We start from the raw sequence: 27,699 nt of genomic DNA, 5'->3' as shown, positions 1-27,699 counted from the left end.
TGATTATTTAAGTGCTTATTTTGTATAGTTAAGCTTTTTGCCCAAATAAGAACTCTAGCCGAATGAAAATCTTGAACTCCAACTTAATTTTTTCATAAAACCTATACATCAATTCACTTTTACATTGAAACACCCAACGCACCCCCCCCCCCTTTTTTTTAATATTGTGATTTTTTTATTTTTTATTTAATACACATTCAAACAAAAGCTTATCCGTAAATCAAATTTTAGAACTGTCCTGTATTTTCATATTCAATATTTATTAGCTTTCCTTTTCATTTTTTTTAGCGTTGTCTTAATATTTTGCTTTATACATATAAATCCTAAGTACTCAATTTAAATGGTTGACAGCGATTTAAAATAAATGAGGTAGTTGAATTTTTTCTTCCAGATTTTTAAAAAATATATAGATAGATATTATTTTTACATACATTTTTAAAATTTTTATATGACTTAACTAATAACTAACCTAACTAATTTATTTTTTCCCATAATGCGAAATGGGGAAAGAAAGATGCAAAGGCACGTGAGTGAGGAGAGCACATATGACATAGCAAAGTGGGAACTATTCTTTCGCCTTTTATTGAAGAATACCATGCGCTCGCCACAATATATGGCTTTCGAACAATAACTTATAAGCATTTCAGTCCCAAACTAACACAAGAAATTGCGGAGAGAGGAATCGAAAACACTTACTATATATCATCATTTTCTAAAACAAGTCGTAAAAATGGTGCGTTCTAATTCTTGATCTTGTTATTTCAGTTACTCATAATTTGATTTAATTGTCATTTGCTTTGCAGAACAAGCTGGGGTTTGCGCACAAGGAGAAAGTTCAGCAATTTATGTCTGTTACTGGGTCAAGGTACTTTCAGTCGTTTAACACTTAATCATCTATGATAGAGTTTGAACCTATGACGTGTATCTAATCTACATCACGTGCGACACTCTTACCACTAAACCAAAGCCTTGGAGGCTACATTTCATTTCTCAATATTCTGCAAATTTTGTTATGTTGGTGTAAATATTTGGGGATGTAAGATTCAGGTGCAGGTCTCCATTAAGGTTATTGTGTTTAGGTGGTTGGTTTTTAATTGCTAGTGGACCCAAAGTTATATTAGCTGATCTAAGCATGCCTTATGGCTAGGCCCCAGTTTTCTATGATCATTACCAATGATTGTATAGTACATTATATAATGAGTCAAGTGAAGATATTGCATTTTGAATTAAGGAAATATTGTGCAAAACGTCCTTGACACTTCTTTAGGAAAATGCTACCCCATTTCTTGATGTGTAGGCATCCATTTAATAATCTAATCGCATAATGAGAGTCATTTAGTTTTTTAGAGTTATCATAATTGATTGTGGAGTGAGGTTGTGTTAAGAAATTGCATTACTTGTCCGTACGAGTTTTAGTGTTTGTAGACCTAAAACTCAACATGATACTTTCTACTCCCTCTGCCTCATTTATGGGACATAATTTGATATAGTTTGGAGTTGCACTAGTTAATTAACAATGTATACTTGTATAATGTCTCTATACCATACCTTGTGATGAGATATGCATGAACCAGGAGAGTAACTAAAGCTGTTTTGGTTATTTAGGAAGAGTTGCATAAAACAATATGTATGCTCTGATTCCTTTTCTAACTTTCTTCCACATATGGACGACCTCCTTCTCGGCGAAGATGGTGGATTTTTTAATTTATGCAGTAACTTAAGCTGAGTAATATGGCGATGTGAACTGTAAACCTGATATACTCAACACCATCAACTCCAAAAATGATGGAGTGAAAAACATATGTTGTAGCGAAAGAAAGGTCGGTTGAACTAATCAAGCTACACGATAATTCCCCCATTTCTGGTATGAATTTATTGAGAGATGTTGAACATATAAGTGATTAACAAGCTAATGGTAAAGTTAGTTAGTTAGTTACAAAGCTGTCAAGTAGTTAGTTAGAGGGTGCCTAGCTGGCACTAGTCAGTGAGCTGTATATATAGGTGGTTAGAGGTGTAGCACATGATTAGTTGAGTGCAATGTAACAGCACCTGATTTCAATTTCTGAAAATATCCAATTCCTCTTCTGTGAATGCTTATCTCCATTAATGGATCTATCATGGTATCAGAGCCTACGATCGTAGGAGAATTACAATACAGAGACGATCACAAGATGCTCAGATCTCACCACTGCTGAAGATGACCTCACAAGGAAGCATTAAAAGGTCGAGCTGTTCAGAAATTGAAGATATCTACAATGGCAATTAGTCCTCAAAATAAAGGAACTCAAAATGCAGTTGCAAGAACTGAAACATTTTCAACAATCAATCATAATCATCCACTCTTTCTTCAACCTACGATACTCCAGGTAGCTTTCTTATCTCTCTACAACTAACTTGATCTGAGAATTATGCATTATAGAGTAGGTCCTTTAGGATTGGACTTGTAGGTCGTAGCAAGTCAGGACTTGTGGATGGTCGATTTCCTAAATCTAAGTTTGAAGCAGAGTTACATGACCAATGGGAGAAATGCAATGTTGTAGTGTTGCCATGGATTATGAATGTTGTCAGACCTGGCCTACTAAGTTCTGTGGTATGTGCATCTGATGCACGCAAAGTATGGCTTGATCTTCGAGAAAGGTTTGACACAGTTAATGGCTCTAAAAATTTTCACTTACACAGATAGATTCATACTCTTACTCAGGGAACAATGACTGTTGCTGACAATTTCTCTAAATTGAGAGACCTCTGGGATGAATATGATGCTCTTATGCATTGTCCTTATTGTCCTTGTCCTGAGTCAAAGAAATTTGGTGAATACTGTGAATATCAGATATTGTTGCAATTCTTGATGGGGCTTAATGAGTCCTATTCCCCACCTAGGAGTCAAATTCTTATGATGAATCCTATTCCCAAACTAAACAAAACATATGCCCTTCTAATTGATTAGAAAAGAAATCTAGTGAAATCTGTTACAACTAGTCTAGGTGCACTTGAAGGGACAACTCTCTATAGTCATAGGATCACTAACTATAGCAGTGGGGCAAGTACCTCTGGAGGAGGCTATATAGGCAGAAAGAATGTGGTGTAGTGTGAAAATTGTGGGTGCAAGGGTCATTCAAAAGAATAGTGTTACAAGATTGTTGGATATCCACCAGACTTTAAGTCAAAAAAAAAGTCAAGAGGGTATGCTAATCAAGTAGAGCTACCACAAAACTTTGGGCAAGAGATCAAAGGGAATCACAGTCAAGTTCAGCCAACTTCAAGTGGAGTACAACATCTTGGAGCCTTCTTTACTAAGGATCAATATCAACAGATCTTACAACTCCTATCCAAGACAATTTTTGGGGTTGAAAACGTGGTAGAACCAACTGCCAAAGTTGCTACTGCTGATGCAGGTAGTTATTTCAAAGCTTTCTTATATAGTTATGAAGCTGGAGAGTGGATAGTTGATAGTGGAACCACTCATCATATCACCTCTAACTTTGAAATACTAGACATGAGTAAGAAGACTCCTAATAACTCAAGTAGTAAAGTTCATCTTCCAAATGGCAAAGTAGTCATAGTATCTCAGATTGGTAACAGTAGTACCTTTGTTAATCAAACTATCTCAAATGTCCTATACATACCTGACTTTAAGGTTAACTTGTTGTCAGTGTCAAAGATCACAAAGGAGTTACAGTGTATGGTTTGTTTCTTTCCTGATTTCTGTATTTTTCAAGATCTCTACACTAGACAGGTGAAGGGGGTTGGTCAGGAAGAACAGGGACTCAACATACTAAGGGGAGGACCACATCAAGCTCCAAAGCAGCTGGTCAGTAGTAGTAGTAGTAGCCAAGTCAAGTCTGTAGTTCAATGTGTATCTGCATCAGAATATGTGGATGTATGGCACAAGAGAATAGGTCATTCTCCTATAGATGCAATAAATAAGCATGACTCACTTAGTTCCCTAAGAAATAAGGATCACCATCACTGTACAGTGTGTCCATTAGCTAAGCAAACAAAACTTCCTTTTCCTGTAAGCACATGTGTCCAAGAATGTATTTGAGTTGTTGCACTGTGATATCTGGGGACCTTATAAAGTGCCTACTCATAATGGAATGAGATTTTTTGTTACTGTTATGGATGATTTTATCTGATACACATGGTTGTTTTGGATTTCTTCTAAAGCTGACACTTTAGTAGTACTTAAACACTTTCTTAGACAAGTAAAAAATGTTTTTTCCATAAGTGTTTAAACTCTAAGAACTGATAATGGATGTGAGTTTCTCAGCCATGCCTTTAAAGCTCTACTTAGTGATCTTGGCATTGCTCATCAAACCACCCGTATGTATACACCACAGCAGAATGATGTTGCTGAAAGAAAGTACAGAACCATCCTTGATATGGCCAGGTCTATCAGGTTTCAAGCGTCTATTCCTCTCAAGTATTGGGGTGAATGTGTGTCCACTGCTGTATACATTCTAAATAGGCTACCCTCTAGATTACTTGGTTTCAAGTCTCCCTTTGAGAAGTTATATTTACATCCACCATCTCTATCACATATCAAGGTGTTTGGATGTCTGTGTTATTCTGCATGTCCTAAAGTGTTGGACAAGTTCTCTCCTAGAGCAGTTCCTATAGTGTTTATAGGCTACTCATCTTCTCAAAAGAGATATGTATTGTTTAATATTCATACTCACACTTTCTTTGTTAACAGGCATGTGGTGTTTTCTGGAACATCTTTCTCCATTCAAAAACTTCCAAGCTTCCCCTAACACTATGTTTCTAGTGCTTGAACTAGTTCTTCTAGATACTGTAACTCCATCTTTATCCATCCCTCCTAATCCAAGTACTGTCCCTGAGATGACTCCAGTGTCAACTCTCATTCCTGCTACATCTTCACTTGAGGTTCCTGAGCCATCATCAGAACTGCCTCCTTCCGCTGTCTCAACTACTATTGAGCCTGCTAGAAGATCAAGAAGACCTAGTAAACCACCTCTATGGCTGCAAGATTTTGTTACTAAGCCTAGGGGTAATGCATGTACCGACCCTATGGCCAATCAGCTCACTTATTCACATTTATCCTCATCCTACAGACAGGTGCTTCAGGTCTACTCAGCTATATGGGAGCCAGTATCCTTTAAAGAGGTTGTTGCCGATCCTACTTGGGTGAAAGCTATGGAGTCAGAGATTGTTGCACTAGAAAGAAAAAACTCATGGAGCATAGTTGACTTACCATCAGGTAAAAAAACCATTGGTTGCAAGTGGATATACAAGATCAAGTACTTGGCATCAGGGGAAGTGGAGAGATTCAAAGCCAGACTTGTAGACAAAGGTTTCAGCCAAAGAGAGGGGCTTGATTATGGAGAAACATTCAGTCCAGTAACTAAGATGGTCACAGTCAGATCCATTGTGGCTCTTGCTGCTTCTAGAGGATGGTACATTTATTAGATGGATGTTCACAATGCCTTCCTTAATGGTGACTTGTTGGAGGAGGTATAATAGATATTCCTAGTGGGTTCTCCAGATATGGAGAGACTCAGAAGGTCTGCAAACTACAAAAGTCTCTGTATGGACTCAAACAGGCACCAAGACAATGGAACATGAAGTTGAAAGAAGCATTAGTTCATATGTGTTTCAAGGAAAGTCACTATGACTACTCATTGTTCACAAAGCTAGTTGGTAGTGACACTGTGGTGGTATTAGTATATGTATATAACCTATTGATTACTGGAAGAAATCATCAACTGCTATGCAACACAAGACATGATATTCAAAACAAGTTCAAGATGAAAGATCTAGGGGAGCTCAAGTTCTTTCGAGGGATTGAGTTCACTAGGTCTGAGAAAGGTATACTAATGTCACAAAGGAAGTATGCATTTGAGTTAATCTTAGAATATGGTCTAGGGGGAGCCAAGCCTTCCTGCACACCACTAGAAATAAATCAAAATCTCACATCTATCATATATGATGAGCATATTAATCATGAAGTGCCTGAAGGTGACAAACCACTCACAGATCCTACTAAGTATCAAAGGTTTTGTAGGTGGACTTCTATATCTTACCATGACAAGACTTGATCTTGCATTCTCTGTACAAGTGTTAAGTCAGTTCATGCATTGCCCTAAGAAGTCACACATGGATGCACATTGAGGGTAGCAAGGTATGTGAAAGAGGTACTTGGCCTAGTTTTGTTGATACCAGTAGAAGATACAAACACACTCACAGCTTATTGTGACTCTGACTGGGAAGCATTCTTGGAAACCAGGAGATCAGTCGCAGGATACTCAGTGAAAATTGGAGGTGCACTCATCTCATGGAATTCAAAGAAATAAGAAACGGTATCAAGAAGTTCAGTTGAGGCAGAGTTCAGGAGTATGGCCTCATGTGCTGCAGAAGTAACTTGGCTAATAGGTCTATACAAGGAGTTGGGGATTAGTGTAAGACTTCTTGTGAACATGATATGTGACAGCAAAGCTTCCATTCAGATTGCAACCAATCTCATTTTTCATGAGAGCAAAAAACACATAGATATTGATTGTCACTTTGTCAAAGAAAGAATTTGCCAGAATGTTGAAAATTGAGCACATAAACACCAAAGATCAACTAGTGATCTACTCATTAAAATTCTGGGAAAGGTGCAACACAACTCACTACTCAGCAAGCTTGGAATAAAGAATGTCTTTCAACCATCAGCTTGAGGGGGAGTGTTGAACATATAAGTGATTAACAAGCTAACGATGTAGTTAGTTAGTTAGTTACACAACTGTCAAGAAGTTAGTTAGAGGTGCCTAGCTGGCACTAGTCAGTTAGCTGTATATATAGGTGGTTAGAGGTGTAGCACATGATTAGTTGAATGCAATGTAACAGTGCCTGATTTCAGTTTCTGAAAATATCTAGTTCATCTTCTCTCTTTTCCTTTCTTCTTCTTCTTCTCATTCTCTTCTGTGAATGCTTATCTCCATTAATAGAGCTATTAAGAGAAGACGAAACCATTTTAGTAGAATCGTTGATTAAACTATCAAAATAGTATATCCAAGATTTTGTATTGATGGGAGGACCATTTGTACCTAACAATTGTTAGGGTTGTTTCCTTGGCGAGGAGTGGTGTGTGTCCTCTATGCAATAGCTCCGATATTTGGATTTGATAGAAGCTTCTGTAGAGAATATCAGAAGAAAAGCATAACTAGGTAGACCTTCTGCTAGCCCAAGATCATTAACTAAGATCGGAAGATTCAACTAAAGAAGAGAAAGCTAGAAAGTAGAAGGAAGATTTTGGAGGACTTCTTGAATTTCTTTGAATTATCTGTGTTTTGGGTTGGGTTAATTACAAATGTACAAGACCGTCCTATTTATACTTATCTATAGATGGTTCTAGATGCTACAAGATCTAGACTACTCCATGATTTACTACAAATATCAATTCTCTAAAATATCTACAAGAAAAACCTAGTAACATTATCTTGTACATATTTAGATATTTCCTTAAGATGATTATCCTAGATACACTACAAAAAACGCGTGAGTTAGCAACTGGAAAAACCGTGGCTAAATGGTACATAAACCGTGGCTAACACATCTTGGCCACGACATCTTGACCATAGTCAGAAGCGTGCCCATAACGGGCGTCGCGAGTAAATTTTCGATGGTTTTTACACTCGTGGTAACAATTATTTAGCCACAGTTGGACTAAGATATAGCCACGCTTAAGTCATACGTAAAGTTAATTGCCAAAAAATAAATTTCATTTCTAATTTTTAATTAGCCATGGTTAAACCGTGGCTAATAAAATGTAGGCACTTTATATTTTTTTGCAAATTAACTTTACAGATTAGCCGCGGTTGAACCGTGGAAAAATGTACAGTTTACTATATTTTGTACAACCATCATAAAGTTCTTGATTCTCATCTTCCAACAACTTCTTAATTTCCTCTCTCTTCTTGACTCTTACTTACCTTCATCACCTCTAGGATTGTCATTATTTGGTAGATTTGATAGACCAAAATCTTGAAATTCATTATTATCAAAGACACCAAACACGTCATTCAACATATCATGCATAGGATATTGTCTATCCGTCTCATTATGTACTCGGGATAACGATTCTACATTCGATTGAGCACGCTTTTCTCCATGCATATGCCAACATGTATACTTTTCTAGAAACCCCCTTTGAAGCAGATGACTAAACACTTCAGCTCTATTGCACATAATAGAAAATCCATATAAAATACAAGGATATAAAAAATTTCCATTAATAGATGCATTTGAAAAGGCAAATTTTAAAAATTGAACAACACCATCTGAGAATTATTTTGATCTAATTGGACTCTCAATCCAACTCTTGTCAATCATGTTGGACTAAACCTGTTGAAGATATGAACACATAAAAAAATAGGACTAAGTTCTTTATAAACTTAAGTGAAAAAAATTTCAGAGAAAAAAGCTAAAAATTAGTCAAAATCTTGCAATCTATCACATAAATTTTCAGAAATGAGAACATGAACATATTATAAGTAAATGAAAAAAAGTAATTGAGAAAATTCAACTGATTAGATAAAAGTTAAACAGAAATACAAAATCAGAAACATGAGTACGTACAAACACTATTCTCCGGAGAAGGAGATCGCAAAAATTTCACCGGAGGAAGTTTGCCGCCGATGGAAAGTGGTGGTCGTTCGATCGCTCTGTAGTTTACCACTGCAAAGTATTTTTCAAGTTGACACATTAGTAGTTAACAAATCTTACTGATTTAAGAAAACACATAAAAATTCCTATTCTTAACAACTAGAAAACCCACCAAAACACATCAAATTATAGATTTTATATGCTCATAACTTCAATAAGCAAAAACACTAGGAAGAAACTCTAAATTGCAAAGATTTATTACCTGATAAGAAGTGAATTTACCTGCTATTTGAAGCTAGGTATGCTGAAGAAGAGTTCAATTTTGGGCGTAGGAAGAAAACTGATTTACATTCTTGTGTTTATTTTGCGTGAAGTGAGGGAAAAGACTAAAGAATGTGGGAATAAGAGGGAAATAATAGAAAAAAAGGAAAAATGAAAAAATAAATGGAGGGAGTGAAATTTATTTACCTCCTTTTTTGGCCACGAGGGTTTATCCACAATTACTAATGCGTAGACATTTTTAACTTTTAAATTAATTTTGCCACAGTATTTATAACCGTGGCTAATAAACCATGGCTAAAAGGCATTTGTTTGGTAGTGATACTACACTAGATTATTCTAGAAAGTTTACTAGAACAATCTATCATATACCAAAAGATCAACTTTAACTTTTTCACACCCCTACCCCCCCTCCCTTAAAGTGATTTTTTGGAAACTACCCCAAGCATGTTGTAGCAGAACTCAATCGAAGCTTTTGAATATTCCTTGGTGAAGATCTCAAAAGTTTTCTTCGGACTCTTCTTAGTTCTTCCAATGATGAAGGTTTTGCATAATCGATTGGGACAATACAATGTAGGGAATAAAAGAAGAAAAGTTTAATTGGGAAGATCTTCTGCTAGCCCAAGATCGTTAACTAAGATCAGAAAATTCAACTAAAAAAGAGGAAGCTAGACAGAGGAAGATTTTGGAGGACTTCTTAAATTGCTTTGAATATCTCTGTTTTGGGTTGGGTTAATTACAAATGTGCAAGACCATCCTATTTAAACTTATCCATGGATGGTTCTAGATGCTACAAGATCTAGAGCCCGTTTGGATGAGCTTAAAAAAGTAACTTTTATGTATGAAGTGCTTTTAGAACTTTAAAGTGCTGAAAGTTATTTTTATAAATAAGCAGTTGAGTGTTTGGATAAAAGTGCTTAAATGAGGAAAATTATGTGAATTTTAGGGTTAAAAGAATAAAAAGGGTAGTTTGGGAATTTAGTTAAAATATAAGGGATATAAAAGTAATTTTCATGGTCAAAGAAAATGACTTTAAGCACTTAGAAAAAAAAGTTAGGAATCCTAACTTTTCATTTTTGACTGACTTTAAGAACTTTCTGACTTAAAGTTAGCATTAGACAAACACGTCCAAAAGCTGAAAAGGGGCTTTAAGTTGGTTTTGACTAACTTAAAGCCAATCCAAACGGGCTCCTAGACTATTCCATGATTTACTACAAATATCTAGTTCTCTAAAATATCTATAAGAAAAATCTAGTAACATTACTTTCTACATATCTAGATATTTGCTTTAGATGATTATCCTAGATGCTACACTAGACTATTCTAAAAACTTTATTACAACAATCGAAGCTTTTGAATGTTCCTTGGTGAAGATCTCAAAAGTTTTCTTCGGACTTTTCTTAGTACTTCCAATGACGAAGGTTTTCCGTAATTGGTTGGGATGGTAAAATGTAGAGAATAACAGAAGAAAAGTATCATTGGGGAGATTTTCTGCTGGCCCAAGATCGTTAACTAAGATCGGAAGATTCAACTAAAAAAGAGGAAGCTAGAAAGGTGAAGGAAGATTTTGGAGGACTTCTTGAATTGCTTTGAATTATCTTTGTTTTGGGTTTGGTTAATTACAAATGTAAAGACCATCATATTTATACTTATCTATGGATGGTTCTAGACGCTACAAGATCTAGACTATTCCATGATTTACCATAAATATCGAATTCTCTAGAATGTCTACAAGAAAAATCTAGTAACATTATCTTCTACATATCTTGATATTTCTTAAGATGATTATCCTAGATACTACACTAGACTATTCTAGAAACTTTACTAGAATACTCTATCGTATTCCAAAAAATCAACTTTTACTTTTTCACACTCTCCCTTAAAGTGATCTTTTTGAAACTACCCCAAGCTTGTTGTAGAAGAACTCAATCGAAGCTTTTGAATGTTTCTTGGTGAAGATTTCAACAATTTTCTTCGAACTCTTATTAGTTCTTCCAATGATGAAGGTTTTCCGTAATCGATTGGGATGGTAAAATGTAGAGAATAAAAGAAGAAAAATTTAATTGGGGAGATCTTCTGCTAGCCCAAGATCGTTAACTAAGATCGGAAGATTCAACTAAAAAAGAAGAAGCTAGAAAGGAGAAGGAAGATTTTGGAAAACTTTGAATTATCTTTATTTTAGGTTGGATTAATTACAAATGTATAAGACCATCCTATTTATACTTATCTATGGATGGTTCTAGACGCTACAAGATCTAGACTATTGCATCATTTACTACAAATAAATAATTCTCTAGAATGTCTACAAGAAAAATCTAGTAACATTACCTTCCACATATCTTGATATTTCTTTAATATGATTATCCTAGATACTACACTAGACTATTCTAGAAACTTTACTAGAACAATCTATCATATTCCAAAAAATCAACTTTAACTTTTTCACACTCCCCCTTAAAGTGATATTTTGAAAACTACCCCAAGCCTGTTGTAGAAGAACTCAATCGAAGCTTTTGAACGCTCCTTGGTGAACTCTTAGTTCTTCCAATGATGAAGGTTTTCCATAATCGATTGGTCCTTCAAAGAAACATGAGTATGTATTGACAAAATCTTAAACTCTATGGCGGATTGGCTCAATAATATTTTTGTGTGGCTTTCTCGAACCATGTAATGTATCTCCATGTTGAGTTCCTGGGATCCCCCTTTATCTTAGCTTCCCTACAATTGTACTATCTGGATAAACATTTGTGATGGGAAAGTTTGGAACTCCATGGTTCAAGATTTTAGATTCTACTCCTTCTGACGCAACTCCATAATAGAAGGAGATTTCATTTGTATTAGCCTCCTCATTTGAGTTGTTGGTAGTATGAAAATCAATTTTCTAAGAAGTCTCAACACCATGATAGGATCCACCACCAAATTCCCTTTCTAACTCTTCAATAACTTGTTTATCAGCTTCAGAGCATCTGAAAGTCTTGTTATCTGTCTCTCTTCTTGAAATGCAGCCTTCAAGGTCACCTTCTTCATCTATTTGATCTCCATCTTCTCCATTTGCTTCCAGTGTTTGCTCTAAATTAGTGGCAGACAATTGACCAGAGACTTCAACTTCCAATACATCTTCCTTAATGCTTTCTTCGTAAAGGTCACCACTGACGTATATAGTTTTAGACACTGCTTGTTCAGGATCTACTTCTTTAATTTTTTTCGATAAACATTATCATATTATCAGTATGAACACTTTCAAAAGTTTCTTGCTTCGTACCGATGACATCTGTGTCTTGCTTCTCAACGTGATCGACTGCACAATGTCCTGAATCCATGATCCAGTCTCTTTCAAAAATAATGGAAGTCATAGCATCTATAGCTCGAGTCTCAACTACTAAGCACCTTCCCCAGTCTTCTTTTTCTTTAGTAGATTTCTCAATTTGAGCCAATTTTCTCTCCTTAGCTCGACAATATCTTTTTATGTGTCCTATTTCACCACAACAATAACATTTGAGAGGCTTCTTATTGTAATTGCTAGAGGATTCTTTCTTCTTTCTAAGCGATCTTAAACCATCTGATAATCTAGAGTGTTCCTCTTGTTTGCTACAAGAGCATTTCCTTCCCCTTCATTGACAAACACACCAGACAACTGCTTAGCTAGTATCTCCTGTGATGATAAAAAAAATTCAAATTCTTCCAAGGATGGTTGTTGAGCCCATCCTTGAATCGACGTCACAACTAGAATATATTCAGGTTTTAAACTAGGAATGAAAATTCTTCTCATTCGTGCTTCAGAATTAGCCTCCTTCGGATTCAATAAAGATATCTCAGAACAATAAGTTCTTAATCTTCAAAAAATACTCGGCTATAGAAAGATTACCTTGAGTGGTGTTAGCCAATTCATTCTCCAGTATTTGTAGCCGAGCTTCATTCTTCTTGTTGAATAGCATATCGAGGGTCTTCCATATTTTATGAGCTGATTTGCACCTTATAATATGGTCAAACAGGGTGGAGGATATTGACCTCTTCAAGATGAATTCCGCCTTTGCATTAATCTATTTCCACTTTTTATATATGCTATTATTTTCTAGTCAGTCGTCAGGTGGAATTGTGTTACTCCCATTAACAATATCCCACAAATCCTCACCTACAAGGTATGATTCCATACATGTCTTATATACCTTGTAATTGGACTGGTTCAATAATTCCATCCCAATCCATTATCATGACCACTTAAATCCATTTGGACAAACCAGTTGAATCGACCACTAGCCCGATCTTGAAATAAAACCCAGAAGCCAATCAACGACTATGGATTTGATACCATGTAGAGAATAGTAGAAGAAAAGTATAATTGGGGAGACCTTCTGCTAGCTCAAGATCATTAACTAAGATCAAAAGATTTAACTAAAGAAGAGGAAGCTAGCAAGGAGAAGGAAGATTTTGGAGGACTTCTTGAATTGCTTTGAATTATCTGTGTTTGGGTTGGGTTAATTACAAATGTACAAGACCATCCTATTTATACTTATCTATGGATGGTTCTAGATGCTACAAGATCTAGACTAGACTATTTCATAATTTACTACAAATATCTAATTCTCTAGAATATCTACAAGAAAAATCTAGTAACATTATCTTCTACATATCTAGATATATCCTTAAGATGATTATCTTAGTTACTACACTAGACTATTCTAGAAACTTTACTGGAACAATCTATCATATTCCAAATAATCAGCTTTAACTTTTTCACTGCTGCTTGTTTTTTCATGCTTTAGAAAAAGTTCGTAATGTCTCTATTCTTTATAAGAGATTGTAGATTCTCTTGCATGGATAACGACATAAAATTTTGTGGAGTAGGCTCAACGTCCAACGAGAATTTCGACTAAAACCACTTTTCTACTGTGTTTATAACTTTTTTAAGTTATGCAATTGAAAGGGCTCTTGAATTGAAGTAGCACCTTTGGAATATGAGTAGGGCTTCTAAGTGGCGTGTTCGTCAATTCGTGCAGGCAAACCAAAGGTACAAAAAAAGGAAATTTGGGTGCTTGTGGGGCGAGGCCCACTAGATAGGTTATACAATTCTTCACTCAGTTGATCTAGGTCATAAAGGGTGGAGGTATTATCACATAAGTCAGTTACACCCTTGTTTTCGAAAGCAAAAAGTGTAAAAAACCTCTTAGGTGTGTTGGGGTCAAAGCACAAATAAAGTATGAGCATTAATGTAAAAAAGCACAAAGGAAAAAAAATACAAATATACTTGTTTAGTCCAAGACTAAAAATTATAAGCATGAATAACAAATATATGAACAAAGAAATTGAATTTTTTTTCGATAAAGTGAAGTATCAATTGTTTAGTGTCACCTCTTTCAATAAGCTCATTGGCAAGGAAAAGTATGTCGTAGAACCTTGATGACAACATTGAAGCGCACATTAAGAGAGGAGATGCACCCAACACAGTTTGAGCCTCACTTCAGGGATTAAGCACGCCTTTGACAACATTGTTATAAGTGGCCATGCGCTTGCTACCGGAAGCTTGGCAGCAATATAACGTAGTTCACCTCTAACTGGATTGCACTTTTGAAGCACGAACATCCTTAAAGTACTATTCCATGTCCCAGAGGTAATTGAGCCTTGCATTTCGAATCGAGGTGACACATTTACCGGGCCAATGGGAACAACATGAGATTTGACCTAATAGCGTTCAATTTCCATTCTCCACTGATGAGAAATATAAACTCGACACTTCTTTCATAACTCTCAGAACTTCTTCGTAGTGAGGCTTCCAGTTGATGGTACTATCTAAATGAGACTTTCGTGTCGTCTAGTGCACTTGACCAATAAATCAACGTATGCTAATGATCAACCTACCAACTATTGGTAGGGATTCGATTCCCCACCTTGTAATCCTCTTTCCCATTTACCCCTTCCCTGTCCTTTGTATATATATATATATATACTAGTTTTCGTACACGTGCGTTGCACGTCTATCCCAAGTTATTTTATAAAAATGTTACATAATGGACCTCACAAGATTATTGAAATGTATTTTTGTGTAATAAAAGATGAATTGATAAAGTAAAAGTTTCATGAATATGATACTTTGCTAGCGACTTGACAGTTGAGCTCAAAATAAGCCAATACGATTTATGACAAAGTGACACCACTATCACCATTGCAACACACATAATCAGATATACACAACACAAATAAAAAAGATTCAATAAAAATGAATTGAGAGTGACAATTGTATTAATAAAATCCGGTCCTAATGGACCAAAATTTTGATTTAAAAAAAAGAGTGAAAATTGTATAAAAAGTAATTAGTATTCTAAATTATAGATCATAATTAGGTACGATTTTGAATAAGAAAGAAAGAATAAAAAAGTGGAGAAATAGTAATTTTTTTTTTGCTTAAAGAAATTGTAATGTTACAATCTAGGGACATAAACCAATGCTGACCATTTTTTTTTTGATCTTATACAAGGTCTCTTCTTTGTATGTTGTTTTTCATTAGTAAGAAAGGATCTTCAAAGTTCCATATCATCATGTATCTTTTTCATCCATCACTGCTGCTATGTTTAAGATCTTTTTTTGTGTGTGTATTTTATCCAAATGGTGTTGGATCACCTTCTTGCGGTTGGATCACCTCCTTTTCAGGAAGAACTAATGCTTGATGGGTGTTTTGGTTTGACACTGCTCCACACCCCCAAATTTTAGAATTCATACCATACTCATAATACACTCAATAGATACAACTTAAAAGTTAAAACTCATCCCAATTTACCAATTTCTTTAATCTATTCAACTCCTATCATTTCATTTACATACAAGTTAAATATTGATAACATTCAAGGAAGAGTAGCAAAATTCAATTCATGATACAAGAAATGAAACATTATATAATAATGGGTAAAAGGTAAAAAATGATAATAATACCTTGGATAGTGAAATTGATTTTTTCCGCTGACAATGTTACTTCTTTTCTTTTCTTCCTTAGCCAAAAAAAGTTGGTTTTTAATCCTTCTAACTCATAAAAGGAATAGCAAAAAATGTAGATACAATAATACATTTTTCAATTTCTATGTAGGAATTTTTTTATTAATTAGTATAAGAGGTCAAAATGAAATATACTTTACATTAATATATGAGTCAATACTCTTTCCTATACCAAACTTGATGATAAAAAAAAAACAGCAAAAATATATTCATCATGACAAATTAGTATTACAGATGTTTTAGAAAGTTAGTGATTAAGATGAAAATTTTTCTTTCAGTGAAACAAACCTCAAACAAAATAGTTGCTCTCAGGGATAGCTAGCCAAATGTATCACAATTTTATCTAATTCTTCAGCCGTTACTTCCTTCTTAATGAAAGTGCAATATCAATTCATGTTCTTCTCTTTCCCAAAATCCTATATATACGCGTCTTATGTCCTGCATTCTTATATAGAATTTCATATTGGAGCTTCCCACTTTTAACAATATATGATGATATATGATATATATATATATATATAGCTATTAAGTTGTTTGTTACATTATGAAAAGACCTCCAATGAATACTCCACAATTTTAATTTCCTGAATTGGGAAAAAATGGAAACACTTGAAATTCAAGTTTCAGGGAAATTGCCAATATGTTTTCATGATCTACGAACCCAATTGCTTTAGTCCCTCTGTGCCTATAACTGGAATAAAAGTCACTTTTCATTTATTTTGGTCGCATGATCATCTAAGAGAATTTCCTTAAGCATTTTTAAATTTTTGCTGAAAAGTTATGTGGATTAATTTGAGAGGCCCTTGTTTGCATAGCTTGCCTCCCTTAATCCTTAAATTTATACACAGTGAGAAAGACGCTATGAAGACTATGAAGACCAATGATTGGCATCTTGAAGGAGCATTAGAAGCATACTACAGCCAGGCACATGTTAAGGCAGCTACAGAGAAAAACCGATGGGAGATGCTTTTCAATAAATACAAAGGTCAGGACTGTCTCCTAAAACCTTGTAAACTAAAGACTATTTATCTTATTTACAGTTTACTTATTCAATCCTTGGTTATAATTCTTTTCTATATATAATAGTCTATATATGCTCTGTCAATAACCAGTGACAATCATGCTTATTTCTTGATCCCAAATGAAGCTGAGATGGAAAAGAATGAAGAATAAACATACTTAGCAGCCTCCTAGTGGAAGCTTCCGTAGGAGGGTTTCTTCAAATTGAAGCTCAAGTAACAGACAACCTAAGTTGGATTGATCATATTAAGATTTAAAACATTTGAGGTCGTTGGGTTTTACCATGACTTACTGCTTGCCTATATCTCTTGGTTCTGTTAGACTTGAACATCAGATAAGATTGACTATGTCGAGTACAGTCTGCTTGACTCTAGAATGCTTTGACCTGAACTTGCAGAAGACTAATTAAAAGTTACTGTCACAATGTCAATTTACATTGTTCTGTACTATCTGGCTTTATCCAGACTTATAGGCAGGCATGTTTCAACTTATGAAGCTGTCATGCACTATTAACTTTGTTATTTAATTGATCAATGAAATTATGATGGGATATCAACTCCTTCATACTCACTTAAGGCTAGATGTCTTTTGTGGTTATATAGTTGCCATAACCTAGCACCTGTAAATTCCCCTATTCAACTTTTTGGACTTTTTCAGCTACTTAGCTTTAGCCTAGTTTCTTTTGTTTCTAGGGCTGACTCTGTCTTTATTTACTCTTATTTTCTACTACCTGCATCTTCTTGATGCCTTGATGAAATTTCTTTCATAAAAAAGTTGATCAATGAAAATTTGCTGAAACTTAATTCTGGTTAGTGTATATATCTTTTTGAAGACATAAGTTTGAAATATTCACTGATTTTTATCATGCTTTTTTACAAATAAGTGATCCAATGTCTAATTTCTTTACAAACTTTTACCAAAATTTGTCAGTTGACTCAGAGACAGAGATAAGGTCTGCGTACACTTTATCTCTCCCGACCCCATTTTGTGAGAGTACACTAAGTATGTTGTTGTCAGCTGACTCTGAACTGGTTTAAATTTTAATATTGTAATAGGGTTATCTTTTCCCCTTCACCTGGTTTGCCTGTAGAGTGTAGAGTAGTCCTACCATTAATATTTTCTGAAAGAAAATGCTCCTATCATTACTTAAATAGTTAGATGCCAAGTATAATCCTTTTTACCTTGTAACAAATTTGCCCCGTAGAAGTCATTGAAACGGTGAACTCTCCATCAGATGTTCCTTCACCCTTTTGCAACCTTGCCCAGGCAACCCGTCCCGCCAACTACCAACTCCTCGGATCTTTCATATCTCTTAGGCAACCCCCTTCTCTTCTTAATTCCTTTCCTCCAAGAATGGGAGAGGAGTTGGTTCTGGAGAAGGAATAACATGCATATTTTGTATTAATTTCCAAATCAATGGGGATATCTTTTACCATTATAAATACTGATCAACTAATTAGCCAATTACCTTTAGCAGACAATTGGCAAACACATGCAATAGATGAGAGACATGATTTGCTTGATGCTACAGTAAACACTTTTGAAGGGTAAAAGGTTAAGAGTAGTTAACCTTTTAGTAAAAGCTAAGGTAGCTCCGCATTCAAAGACATATTTATTGGGATGATACTATTGAACATCTACTTTGTCAAAAAACTTGCATTCTATTATTAGATCTCTTTTATATGGAAGTCTCTATGTGTGTGTGTGTGTAAACAAATATAATTTTCTTTTCCATTTTGCAGACCCGAATGTTGACATGATTATGGCTAATGGAATTAGCAACCTCTGCAATGATCTTCAGGTGCTTTACTCAGTTGGCTGATCTTATGAGTCAAGCATCACTATGTTCCATGATTAGAATTTCAAGAGAAGAGTTGTTAGGTGTTGTATATCGTACACAGTGTTTTGTTGTTTGTCTTTCCAATCTTGATAATTTCTTGATGATGATGCCTGAGTAACATAAAACATTTTGTTTTCTTGTCAGGTTGATCCTCAGGATATAGTTATGGTATGTGCAATTAGCCTCTCGTCTACTTTTCTATTTTGTCTCTCTACTGTAGAAAAATAAGAGACCAAGAATGGGAAAATAAATTCTTGTTGTTACTTCACTGTCAGGAATGACAATATATACAAGTATAAAAGATAAAACAATAATACAACCCATACTAGTTTTAAATAACAGTAAACCCATATTAGTTTTAATAATAATAATAATAATAATAATAAAACCCATATTAGACCCATACATGCATCTGTGATATTCCAACACATTGCAACAAGAGCTTGAGTTCTCTCTTGGTTGCTTGTTGATCAGTATCAATTTTATCAATTTCAATTCCAACACCCCCCTTCAAGTTGGAGGGGAGTGAAGCGAGACCCAACTTGCTGAGAATTGAATGATGAGATGGTCCCGATAAAGGTTTAGTGAACAACTCTGCAAGCTGAGAGGAAGAAGGGACGAATTGAAGAGAAATCAAACCGGAAAGAAATTATTGCCGAACAAAATGGCAATCAATTTCTACATGTTTGGTTCGTTCATGAAAAACGGGATTTCGAGCAATATGGATTGCAGCTAGGCCATCAGAGTGAATTGGAATCGGAACTGAAGGAGTAGCCCCAAGATTTGTGAGTAATCGAGTAAGCCAAGTAATCTCTAAAACCACTCTCCTCATAGATCTTTACTCTGCCTCAGCAGAGGATAAAGAAACAAAAGCTTATTTTTTTTATTTCCATGAAATTGGGGATCCTCCCAAGCTGATAAAGAACCCACTGATTGATCTACGAGCGTTGGGACAAGAACCCCAATTTGCATCGCAAAAGGAAAGTAATTTGAATGAAGGATCAGTAGATAAGAAAAGGCCTTGGCTTGGGTTTGACCTGAGATATCAAAGTACTCTCAAAGCAGCAGTAAAATAAGGTCCTCTTGGTTGTGCATGTACTGACTGAGATGATGAACCGGGAAAGAGAGATCTTGCCTAGTGTGGGTGAGATAATTCAATTTGCCAAGGAATCTCCCATAAGAAGTTGGATCAGTCAACAAATCACCGGTGAAAAAATCCAATTTTGAAGATGGATCGAGTGGAGAAGATACTGGAGGTAAATGATCACAATTGAACTCATTCAAAAGCTCTAGAGTAAACTTTCTTTGACTTACTATTATTCCTGTTGGCTCCCGGAGGATTTCAAGTCCCAGAAAGGAGTGTAAATCTCCCAAATCTTTGAGCTTAAATTCTGAATGCAAGAACTCTTTTAGTTGCATTAGTTCTACTTGATTGTTTCCCGTTAGAATAATATCATCTACATAGACAGCTAGAATAGAGATATTAGATCCTGATTTGTTGAAGAAAAGTGAGTAGTCATTGAGTGATGAGCAAAAACCTTTGGAATTTAAAGCTTCTGTCAATTTTGAGTACCATTGCCTTGATGCTTGTCTAAGTCCATATAAAGACTTCTTGAGTTTGCAAACATGTTGAGAATTAGGTGACTGCATTCCTAGTGGAAACTTATTTGGTTCAGTGTTTGGCAGAAAGTCGGTTTGTAATATAGAATGATCAGTGGTAAATATACGAGTTAAGAAAGATGATTGTGAACATGAGATGGTAGGAAAAGGGTAGATATTTTCATGAAACTTGATATTTCTGGAAACTATTATCTTTCTAGTATCCAAAACAAATAGTCTATATCCCTTTTCCCCATAGGGATAGCCTATGAAGACACATGGAATGGCTCTAGGCTCAAACTTTATCCTATTGTGTGAAACAGTACTGGCATAACGGAGACAACCAAAGCTCCTAAGATTGGAGTAATTAGGAGGACTTCCAAATAGAACCTCATAGGGAGTTCTGTTTTTAAGGACTTAAGAGAGGTATCTATTTACGAGGTACGTAGCAATTAGGACACACTCTCCCAGTATGAAATAGGCAATTTGGATTGATGAAGTAGTGCTCTTGATACCTCGAGAAGATGCTTGTGTTTTCTCTCCACAACACCATTTTGTTGCGAAGTATGAACACAAGAGGTTTGATGAACAATTCCTTGTGAAGCAAAAAATTTAGCTGACAAGTTTCTCCCACCCAATTCTAATGCATTGTCTGACCTGATTGTCTTAACTTTGACATTGAATTGTCTTTCAACCATCACCAGAAAATACTTTAAGACAGTGAAGGCATTACTTTTTTTTTAGAAGATAGGTCCAAGTTGCTCTACTATAGTCATCCACTATGGTTAAAAAATATTTGTGTCCATCATGAGAAGGAGTTTTGTATGGCCCCCAAGTGTCAATATGTATTAATTCAAAGATCTTCTTAGAATTGATATTACTAGATTGAAAAGGTAACTTGGATTGTCTAGCTAAGGGACAAATACTACAATCAGAATTAAAATGAAGATGAGAAACAAGAACTGAACAAATATTCTTCATTGATTGAAATGGGATATGCCCCAATCTAAGGTGCCGCAGCCTTACATCAGAAGCATTCTTTACAGGAATTGAAAAAGGGCTTGAAACAGAAAGACATATAGAGTTTTCTTGATTGCATAAATTAGCTGATGTGCTGACAAAACTCTTAAGGTACTGGAAACTTGATTCTAGAAGATATAGCCTTGCTCTTGCTTCACCAAATGCCAGAGGCCTCTTCATTGAAGGGCCCTGCAAGAAACAACCAAAAGAGGAAAAAATGAGTAAGCAACTTAACTGCTTACACAACTTGTAGACTGAAATGAGGTTATATTTGAAACATGGAACAAATAAGACATCCTTCAAAATGAGTTTAGTATGTAAAGGGACACTTCCAACTTGAGTAACCTTGACCCTATGAGAATTAGGAAGATCAACAAATACAGGAGTCTTAAGACTACTAAGCTCTAAGAAGATCTTTGAATCAAAACACATGTGTTGAGTAGCACCTGAATCCAATATCCAGGTTCGTTGATTGAAATGAACAACTCTATAAGGTGCTTTATTGAAAACCTTACCATCACAGGTCACTGCATTGGCTGAAGCATCATCAGTTGAACCTTCTGATTGATTCATCCTCACATTCTGAATCATATGAATCAGTTGTGAATATTGATCCTGGGTGAAATGTTGTCCCTTTCCTTCTCCATTAAAATGTGCTTGATTTTGTCGTTGTGTTTCTTCTATGTAAGCAGCATTGCTCCTCACACTTCCCTGGAACCTCTTTGCCTTGGTAAACTAGAAATCACTTGAAAAACCTATTATTTTATAGCATTTATCCACAGAATGCCCAGGTTTCTTACAGTGAGAACAGATCACAATGGCTTTCTTTCCCCTTAGACTCATAATATCCAACCTTTGACCATGGGTGTTCTGATTTGTGGCCAAGAAAGAAGCAGAGTCCTGGATAGAGTGTGCTCATATATACCTCCCTTTGCTTTTCATCTTGCATTAGGAGTGAATAAGCATGATTCACATAGGGTAAAGGTGAGAGCATCAATATGTTACTCTTTCCAGCAGCATAGACATCATTCAAACCCATTGGAAATCGGATCAATCTCTCATCTTGAATAGACTTGGCCATTTTTCCTTTTCTACCACATTGGCAGTCACATGAGCAGTTGACAGAACTGTTCAAAGCATCAAGCTCGTCCTAAAAGACTTTTGATAAAGACTTTTGATCTTTGTGAAATAGCCAGCAATGTCATTTGAACCCTGCACCAAGTCACTTAACTCTCTTTGCAGGTGATAGAGTTGTGCTCCATTGGACTGGCCAAATCTGTCCTCAATTTCTTTCCACAGATCTTTGGCTGTTTTGGAGTAGATAACACTGTCAGCTATCTCTTTTGAAAGAGAGTTGAGCAGCCATGACAGAACCATATCATTGCATCTGTTCCATAACTTGAAATCCGGTGAAACTGAAGCTGGTTCTTTGTGAGTATCATCAATGAACCCAACCTTATTTTTTGCTGAAAGAGCTTTCAAGATTGATCTCCTCCATCCACCATAACCTTTCCCATTAAAGGGTGAGTTAACAAGATTCATTCCTAGAGAATCTGAAGCATGAAGATAGAAAGGATGGGTGTGATCTGTCCCAGAGTTGGTGGTATTTTCGGTGCCTGTAGAGCTAGCAGAAGTGACATCTGTTGGCGTCATCATTGTGGAACTAAGAAATGGAGAGTAAGGATGAGGAAAAGGGAAGAAGAGGCAACAAAGAGACTAGATTCTCAAGGTTGCTCTGATACCATGTAGAAAAATAAGAGACCAAGAATGGATTTTTTTTTTCTAATATATACAAGTATAAAAGATAAAACAACAATACAACCCAAACTAGTTTCAAATAACAATAAACCCATACTAGTTATAATAATAATAAAATCCATACTAGACCCATACATCTTGTGAAGCATCTGTGATATTCCAACACATTGCAACAAGAGCTTGAGTTCTCTCTTCTTCCATGGTTGCTTGTTGATCTTTATCAATTTTATCAATTTCAATTTCAACATCTAACTCTTTCAGTGACAAGTTTTGAAGGTAGGAGGAGGACCAGGAGTGGTGCAAAAATGGTTTAATTGGCTGTATCTATCTTTAGAAAGTTAATTAAAGAAAAACCTCCATTTAACTCTTACAGTCAATCTGGATAACCTTTAATGAGCTCTGAATCACTACAAAAAAATGACCTTATGTCACGGTAAAATTTAAGCCATACCAATGAAGTGGAGAAAGCCTTGGAGACGAGGGTTCAAATCCCAACAGAGGCAGAAAACACTGAGTGATTTCTTCCCATCTATCTAAGCCTAGGTGTGCAGAGTAACCCAATGTCTATGCTGGTGGGAGGTAACTAGTATCTGGTGGAATAGTTGAGGTGCACGCAAGTCAGCCCAGATAACAACGTTATCGACATAAAATTGAACCATACCAATCTGGTTGATTCGTTTGCAGCTTGCAAAAAAATGAGTTTTCACTTGAAAGCATAATTTTACTTCTTGTTTACTTCATACTTGATAGCTTAAAAGTTCTCAGCTGAACAACAGATGCTCTTCGGCCTAAGCCTAGATTACTAAGAAAGCTTGTAATCTGAGAATTGCTTTTGGTTGTAAGTTGATGGTCTTCTCAACTTCTAAGCATCTACTTTGCATGCGATGCCAATTCATGGATTCCTGTAATGTTTTTACTAGAATATTTCCTAGAAATAATATAGGACTTGTTACCTATCTTAAAAGGCATACATGGCTTCTGTGATCTTTGATTCTCTTACTATTGCATTGAATTACAGTTGGTACTTTCATGGCATTTGAGAGCTGAGACCATTTGTCAATTCTCCAAGCAGGAGTTCATTGATGGAGTACAGTCTCTTGAGTAAGCCTAGATTAAGGCCTTTTTCCTTCTATAATTGAATTTCTTTTACTGTGGCAACTATAATAGTTAGATATCTAATGTCAAAGTGATGAAGCTGTATCCTGAATGGCAGAATAGATTCAGTGGAGAAATTCAAGAAAAAAATCCCATTTTTGCGATCTCAGCTGAAAGATGAAGGTATGTCCTGTCATGGAATTCCTCATTCTTGATCATAGAAATTCCATTGTTCTTCCATGTTTTCTTATATGAAATATGAACATGGATAGCACATTATTCTTTAACTGTTAATTTTATCCTACTATAGGAAAAGATTCCTTTCCTTGACTTTTTTAAACCATTTTCCAGATACTTTCCGTGAAATTTACAACTTTACTTTTGATTGGGCAAAGGAGAAGGTGGGTACTTAATCACTGATCCCTCATTACTCTTTTTCTTTCAATAGTTCTAAGGTTGTCTTGGGTTTGCATTTTTTTTTTCATTTAAATTCTAAAGGATTGCTATTTATTTTAGCTTCAGAAGCTTCTTCATTTGTTTGGTTCTTTTCTTTCATGTATTCATTTGACTAGTCAGAAGCTAGCATGTTGAGAATACGAGTAAGCAACAAGTCAGTTGATTGCTGCCCATTCAAAAAATGGATTTTCCTTTTCCCTCATTACCAGATAAGCCTCTGATGAATTCCGAACCTATCCCATGTTAACTATTTAGTCTATCAGAATAGTTCATACATCGGAATACTTAGGTTGTACCAAAAACACTGAAAAGCTGTTTTTTCGGTGCAGGTTCATTGTCAGAAGAAAATCTAAAGCCAAATGAACCACCTTTAATTGCGATGTTGCAGTAAATTATTGAAGTTCTTCAATAGATTTGAACAGCAAAGGAAACATTTAATTAGTTACAACAAGTTATTAGTTAGACGAAACTATATTTAATACAAAAGACCCTCAGAGGACAAGGTTTCTATTGTGTCGACAGAACCTCAAAAACTGTCTGCAGCTGCTCACTACAAAGTAGCATGATACACAAGAAGGGAGAAATGTTTGATTTTGGGTTTAATCTTAAAGTGAAGAAACCAAGATATTGGATGAACGGTTTCTTACTTGGGAAGTAACCTCTAGAGTCCAGAACTCACAGAAAGACGTCAAAAAAGGGGTGGAATTCATTAGACAACTGGAGTCAGTTGTCTTTGTCTATGTTATCTGAAGTTAGAAAGTGGAGCCCTGGATAGATTATCCAAGACTGCCTTAGTGGTGTTCGTGCAGGATAAGTTGGAGGTGTCCAAGGTTTAGAATATGCAGTGTAGCTTTGTTAAAGCTCATTTTAATACTCTTTATTGCTTTCTGGTGGAGTCTATGCTGCTACATTTTGTTTTATTTTTACATACTTTGTGGGATTTGAGAATGCAAAGAGGTGAATACATGCAAATGAGATTTGCAGGTAGTCTAAAAGGTTTAGTGTTACATGTTGACGAATTTTGCTGTTAAGTGGAACAATGGTAAAGGAGAAAAAAAGGAAGGAACAGTACTATAGGCTGTTCTAATTGAGCAAAAAGAGAATCCTAGAAACTATATTATGCCTAAACTATTAGTTAAAAGGAAACCAGATGAACTACTAAGTCTTGTTCCGCGGGAATGACATAGTGGTTGAGGAACTGGAGTAACAACCTGGAGATCCCATGTTTGAGTTCCAATTAGAACACCTAAAGTACTGTTCTGTCCCCCCCTCCCCATATCATTGTTGAAGTCCTTTATATACCATGTTTGAGTTCCAGTAGAGCCCATTTCCTCCAACTTTGTTAGATAGATTACCTTGGCAACTTGTGCTTGTGTGCTGGATAAGCTGCTCAGTACATTAGTCTAGGTGCACACAAGTTGGCTCAAACATCACCATTGTAAAAGAAAATAGTACTATTCCTATACATTTGAAAGCAGGTGACTACACTTGGAAACTGAAAGGAAAAATCTTGAATCAACCCCTTGGACATTTTTTAAGCAGTTTGGATTGAAAAGTCTAGTAGAAATCGCTGTTCGAGGTTATTAGTTCCTTGCTATTATAATTATATTTTTCGTTTTACAGGAGTATGCTAGTTTGCATCTATAGTTTGGCTTGATTGACTGGCTGATTGTTGTATATATTACTAAATGATACGTGTATATTAGGACTACTATTTTCTTTGTCTGATATCAATAAATTACCTTTAAACCATCAAAAAAAAGTTTCCTATCTTATCAGAGTGAAGAAAATTGTACAGTATTGCGTGAACACTATTGAGCAGTAGATCCTTATGTTCTTTTTTGTCACTTTTTTGGGTTGTATTAGTTCTGCATGTTTTACTTACATTTTGCAGTTGGTTTATTTTTGAAATCAGGAAGAGTTCAAGAGTACGGCTTGGATAGTAATATATATATTTTTAACCCTCATGCATAGATATTAAATAAAATTTTAGGCTGACATACGCGATGCATGTAGTTTCAGCTGTATATGTCTATCTTACTTTGTTATATTAGGTAAGGATAGTTTGTTTATAGATCTCCAGTAAACATGTGCATGAAGATTTCCATGTATTTACCATTATACATTGGTGCAAAACATATACACTCTCTCTGAGCTTCCTCTACTGCAGTAGAGATTACTATATCCACATAATTTTCAGGGTCAGAAAGCTTTGGCCTTGGAAACAGCACTTGCGTTGTGGCAGTTGCTGTTTGCAGAATTGCAATGGCCATTGATTGATCAATGGTGTCAGTTTATCCAGGTAATTGAACGGAAAATCCTTGGGTAACCGGTTTTTAAGTCTTCTATGTACAGGCAGCTGACTAAGTTTTTTAGGTTTGAAATTCAGTTTATCTGCTTAATGAAAATAACAATGTGCCGTATTTTGCTGGACGATCATTGGCTTCTTTTTACTTGATGTAATCTCATGCTTGACAATTCTCCATCCCTTTTGATTTGTGTCTATCTTAATGTGCACGTGCTTCAGCATTTACTTGGTTGTTATTTCCGCACAACGCCTATTGTGTTGCAAGTGTTTTTGCTGTTATTGAGGATGCTGTAACTCTCACCCCTGTTATTTCTTTCTTCTTATGATATCCTTTTGCTACCACCTGATTCAGGAACGGCATAACAAGGCTATCTCGCGTGATGTTTGGTTACAGCTACTGGAATTTGCAAAGGTAAGTAATGACTGTTCACTTTAGCATATTAGCTTCCAGACACACCCTCTACGACCTTTAGCACACACTTTTTCCATTTTGTTCTGACTTTCTGTGCTTATTCTATATATTTAAAATCATATCAAAAGATTGCTAAAGGTTTTGTAGTTATATTTCAAAAGAAGTACATTATATTGGTATCTATGACTTCTTGTGCAGACTGTGGATGCTACATTATCAAACTATGATGCTGAAGGAGCTTGGCCTTGCCTTCTTGATGAATTTGTTGAATACTCGATCGAAAATGGTACTTGTGCTAAAAAGTCAGATGAGTGATTTGGA

At 35.6% G+C, this 27,699-nt stretch overlaps 1 protein-coding gene across 1 annotated transcript; it reads left to right on the top strand.

Moving 5' to 3' along the window:
• The first annotated feature begins 673 nt into the window (after positions 1 to 673).
• LOC129870788 (uncharacterized) lies at positions 674 to 27,699 on the top strand. The gene is made up of 11 exons (XM_055945649.1): positions 674 to 733; positions 804 to 865; positions 16,719 to 16,855; positions 18,633 to 18,691; positions 18,875 to 18,898; positions 24,126 to 24,208; positions 24,321 to 24,385; positions 24,554 to 24,603; positions 26,859 to 26,960; positions 27,319 to 27,378; positions 27,577 to 27,699. The coding sequence occupies exons 1-11, from the start codon at positions 731 to 733 to the stop codon at positions 27,691 to 27,693; spliced, it is 762 nt and encodes a 253-aa protein (XP_055801624.1). The 5' UTR covers positions 674 to 730; the 3' UTR covers positions 27,694 to 27,699.

The sequence above is a fragment of the Solanum dulcamara genome, chromosome 10 (assembly GCF_947179165.1).
Source record: "Solanum dulcamara chromosome 10, daSolDulc1.2, whole genome shotgun sequence".
In the NCBI taxonomy this organism is placed as follows: domain Eukaryota; kingdom Viridiplantae; phylum Streptophyta; class Magnoliopsida; order Solanales; family Solanaceae; genus Solanum; species Solanum dulcamara.
The sequence above is the reverse complement of the archived record's forward strand: the minus strand, read 5'-3'. Positions and strand labels throughout refer to the sequence as shown.